At 58.7% G+C, this 3,996-nt stretch overlaps 1 protein-coding gene across 1 annotated transcript in view; it reads left to right on the top strand.

Annotated features, from left to right (window-relative positions):
- The window catches only part of IP6K1 (inositol hexakisphosphate kinase 1), a 36,381-nt gene extending 33,899 nt beyond the window's left edge, over window positions 1-2,482 (top strand). The window contains exon 6 of the mRNA XM_068981720.1: window positions 176-2,482. Coding sequence (XP_068837821.1) covers window positions 176-709 — 534 coding nt within the window. The 3' untranslated portion in view covers window positions 710-2,482. The remainder of the gene's footprint in view (window positions 1-175) is intronic.
- Window positions 2,483-3,996: the final 1,514 nt, after the last annotated feature.

The following is a 3,996-nucleotide window of genomic DNA, read 5'->3' on the forward strand; positions in this document are numbered from 1 at the left end:
CCTGCCTTCACCACAGGAAAGCTCAGGGCGAACTTGGCCTGCTCACTCCAGCTGTGCAGGGTGGAGCAGAAAAGCGCAGGTTGGTCAGAAGTCCTTTCCAGACCGTGCCTGCCCAGGGCCCCGTGAAGTCCTCAGACCTCCCTGGTACTCACGCGCCTGTCTCCTGGGGTTTTAGGTGTACCAGCTGGACACGGGGCATTACCTCTGCAGGAACAAATACTATGGCCGTGGGCTCTCCATCGAAGGCTTCCGCAACGCTCTCTATCAGTACCTGCACAACGGCCTGGACCTGCGGCGTGACCTTTTTGAGCCCATCCTGAGCAAACTGCGGGGCTTGAAGGCCGTGCTGGAGCGGCAGGCCTCCTACCGCTTCTACTCCAGCTCCCTGCTGGTCATCTATGACGGCAAGGAGTGCCGGTCTGAGTCCTACCTGGACCGCCGGCCCGAAATGCGTCTGAAGCACCTGGACACCAGCCTCCCAGAGGTGGCCCCGCCCTGTAGCCCTAGCACCAGCCTCAGCGGCACTAGCCCGGAGGCGGGCCCCTTCTCTCCGCCCAAGGTGGACGTCCGCATGATCGACTTTGCACACAGCACGTTCAAGGGCTTCCGAGATGACCCCACAGTGCATGACGGGCCCGACCGAGGCTATGTGTTCGGTCTGGAGAACCTCATCAGCATCATGGAACAGATGCGGGACGAGAACCAGTAGGCCCAGCTTGGGGCCCCCCGGACCCCCTTCCTCTCCACCCGCAGGCAGGGACCATTGCTCTCAACTCGCCGTGAGGACACACAGACTTGCTTTTAAAGGGTTATATTTCTCTTTGGTGTAAACTAAAAGAAATGTTTTTAGCTGTAGCCTGGAATCCATATATATAAAGTGACGGAGGGCAGAATACGTCCTCTCAGCCAGGCTGCCTAGCTTGACGGCTCTAACTGCTGTGTCCAGGCAGATTTAGGAAGGAAGAGGTGCCCCTGGTGGGCCTGGCAGCAGGGACAGGTTGCCCTTGGACTTTGGTTTCTCTTGCCCAGGTCTTTGGGGTCTGTAACTGCAGGGTCCTGCTAGTTGCAGGGTGAAGCCCTGGGTTGGTGCAGGGCCCTTCCATGTTCATTCACCCCTGGTTCCTCAGTCACAGAGGGTTGGGTGTCCATCTCTTGGGGGACTTTGCAACCTGTGCTGTGGGTATCACCCATCTCTTTGACAGGTGTTCCCAGGGCACCACGGGGCCAACTGTACACAGCTGGACCCTTCCTGGTTCTGACCTTGGCATGAGGCTAGATTTGTGAAGCTGTGCTGAAGCCAGCTATGGCAGAGGGCAGGCTCTGGGATCCCCAAGCACTGTTGGCACTTGAACCTGCTCCTGCCTGCACACCCCAGCCAGCCTTTCTCACCAAGATCCCTTGCCTAAGGACGCCATCCCCTCTTGCCCCACTGGAGGGGTCCCTGCTCTGTGTGCTAAGGAGAGTCAGCCTCCCAGCAGGCTTTGGGGCCTCTGACGGCTCTGACCCAGACAGTATTTGCAGCCCCTGGGCTGTGGGCAGGAATCTGCTTCCTCTGGCTTCTTGGGCAGCTCTGCTGCCTCGGAGAGACTGCTCCTTCCGGGGCTCAAAGGCCGTGGTCCGCTCAGGGTCTTAACCTCTCCCCAGGCCAAGCTAAAGGCAGCATCCCACTGTGAGGAGCTCCAGGCTTGTGAGGGAGAATTTTAAGCTTGTTTGCTTTTGAGGACATTGGGCGCTGGGTGCAGATGCCCAGATTCTGCTAACTAGAGTTTTGTCTTACCAGTACTGGGGTCCATCCGTCTGTCCATTCGTCCATGTGCCAGCCCCTGTGATCTTTTCCCCTGAGGTGTAGCCTTGTTCAGTAGTGAGTATTGATTTCCCTCATGCTTCCCTCAGCAGAATATCCTCTTCCCCATTTCTGAGGTGAGCTTTTGCCCCTGTGCCCTTCCTCAGCGGGTGCTACCTTTTAAAAAGTGGTAGCAAAATGAGTCGGAGGAGGTGTTTCCCTGCTAGCTCAGACCGTCTCTGTGAGCCTGCAGCATGGCCCCCTCGGCACTCAGCAGTGACAGTGCCACAGTGAAGACCTCTAGGGGGTGACCCCTTCCTTGGCGATGGTTTCAGTGATTTTGCTGCCAGCCCGTAATGGCACAGAGACCTGCCACCTCTAGTAGGTGTGGCCAGGAGCTCCCCTAGCTGTTGCCGAGGTTAGTGGCCTCCCCTCTGAGTCCAGGGCCATTGTCTTTGTCACTGCTAGCATGTCCCTGTTATGGCATTAATGGTAAGCCTGCCAGCCTGAGTCTGAGAGGCCTCGGTAACTGATGGACTACTTTCCCGGTTCCTTAGAGACGCAGCCTCACATAGCTTAAATGGGCTCCACGATGGGATCCCCTCTCTCGGCCCTCTGACCCTGGTGCCGTTGGTGAGCAGGTTCCCATTCCTGGGGGCCAGGAGGAGCAGCTTGTCTGTTTCTGGTCGGTAAAGAGCATCTTCTCTCCTGTACTATTCTGTGGCTTCAGCCATGGTGGGGCGCGGGGGGGGGGGGGGGGGGGGGCTCTTCCTTAGCGTGGCTAGTCATTTCCTGGCAAGGCCGAGGCTAAACCAAAGGGTCTGGGCCCACTTGGGACCCACTTGATGGCACCTCCCCAGTGTGGGGGTGTGCCGTGCTTCCTAAATTAGTGTCCTGTGGGAGTTGCTGCCCCATTCTGCTCTTCATTGTGAGAGAGGTTGCACCCATTCATATGCAGTATTTTCCCGGCAGTAAAAGAGCAGGGCTGGTATTTGCTGCTGCTTTCCCAGGGCAGGGTCCCTTCTTTTCAGCACTTTTGAACACTTGCAAGACACAGCCCCGTTACCTAACGGGTGGGGGGATGTGTGTGCACTCGCTCTTTGCCACTATTTTGCCCTGCTCCATGCCAGAGAGCCCTGTCCCTGCCAGGCCCTGCCTTCCCAGCCCCAACTTGGGACCAAAGTGCAAGACGGGATCACGGGTTGGGGTGTCCAAGTGACCCCTCTCTATAGTGCTTCCGTGGGCCAAGTCGACACCAGCCCCCTAGCGGGGTGGGATGGGCGGTGCTTAAAAGAGGAAGGGGACCAGTGTAGCAACTTGCCAGGGACCCCACCCCTCCCTCACATCCGGGCCTGTGCAGTGGGCGTGGGGATTCTCCTAAGGGGCCAAAGGCCTGGGCTTGTTCGGTATCCTCTAGTCCCTTGCTCTTATCTGGTCACATGCACACCCCTAGATGCAGATTGTTTTGAACTTTAAAACTGTTCGATTTGGTTTTGTTTGTACCAATTTAAAAAATGTTTTAATGGAGAAAATTTGGGGGAGAACCGTGGGTAGGGCCTGGTTCCTTTGCTTCTCGGGGAACTACAAGGCCTTGTCTGGAGGACCGCTCTCTGCTCCACTTTCCTGGAAGCTGCCTAAGCCTGTCCACGCCGTCCAAGTCCTGCGCCCGGATAAGACACGTGGCTCCGGTCGCGTCTGGGCGCGGCTGCGTTTTCTCGGGACCTTGCGTGCAGGGGAGGGAGTTCTCAGGCCTTACACCGAGCCCACCCTTTCTGTACACCTAGCGCTGCCCGCCCCGCTTGTGTCTGAGGTCGTGTATGTCAAAATAAAGCCGCTAGAAACTGACGCGTGTCCGTGTCTTGGAGAAAACCCGCGGATTCCGGGCGGCTGGCCTGATCAGGCCCAGCCACGCCCCCGGCCCTGCCCCTTTTATCCGGTCCGGCGGGGTGGTGCCGGAATCCGCCGGGGCGCGGCGCAAAGGAAGCCTCGCCCTTGGCGCCTGCTGCGCTTTTGGATCCGCCAATGGCCAGCTGACCCGCAGGTCCGGGTCCCGGTTCCCATGGCAGCTCGGCGCGCTCGGCTCTCATTGGCTGCGTCTGTCGGAGCCTCGCGTCCAGGCGTCCCTACGTTGACGGCGTGCCACGTATACCATAGCTGATTGGTCTGCCCGAGCCCCACGTCACTTCCCGCCCGCCGCCAGCCGGAGGTAGGAG

This window comes from Capricornis sumatraensis, chromosome 10 (genome assembly GCF_032405125.1).
Source record: "Capricornis sumatraensis isolate serow.1 chromosome 10, serow.2, whole genome shotgun sequence".
In the NCBI taxonomy this organism is placed as follows: Eukaryota; Metazoa; Chordata; class Mammalia; order Artiodactyla; family Bovidae; genus Capricornis; species Capricornis sumatraensis.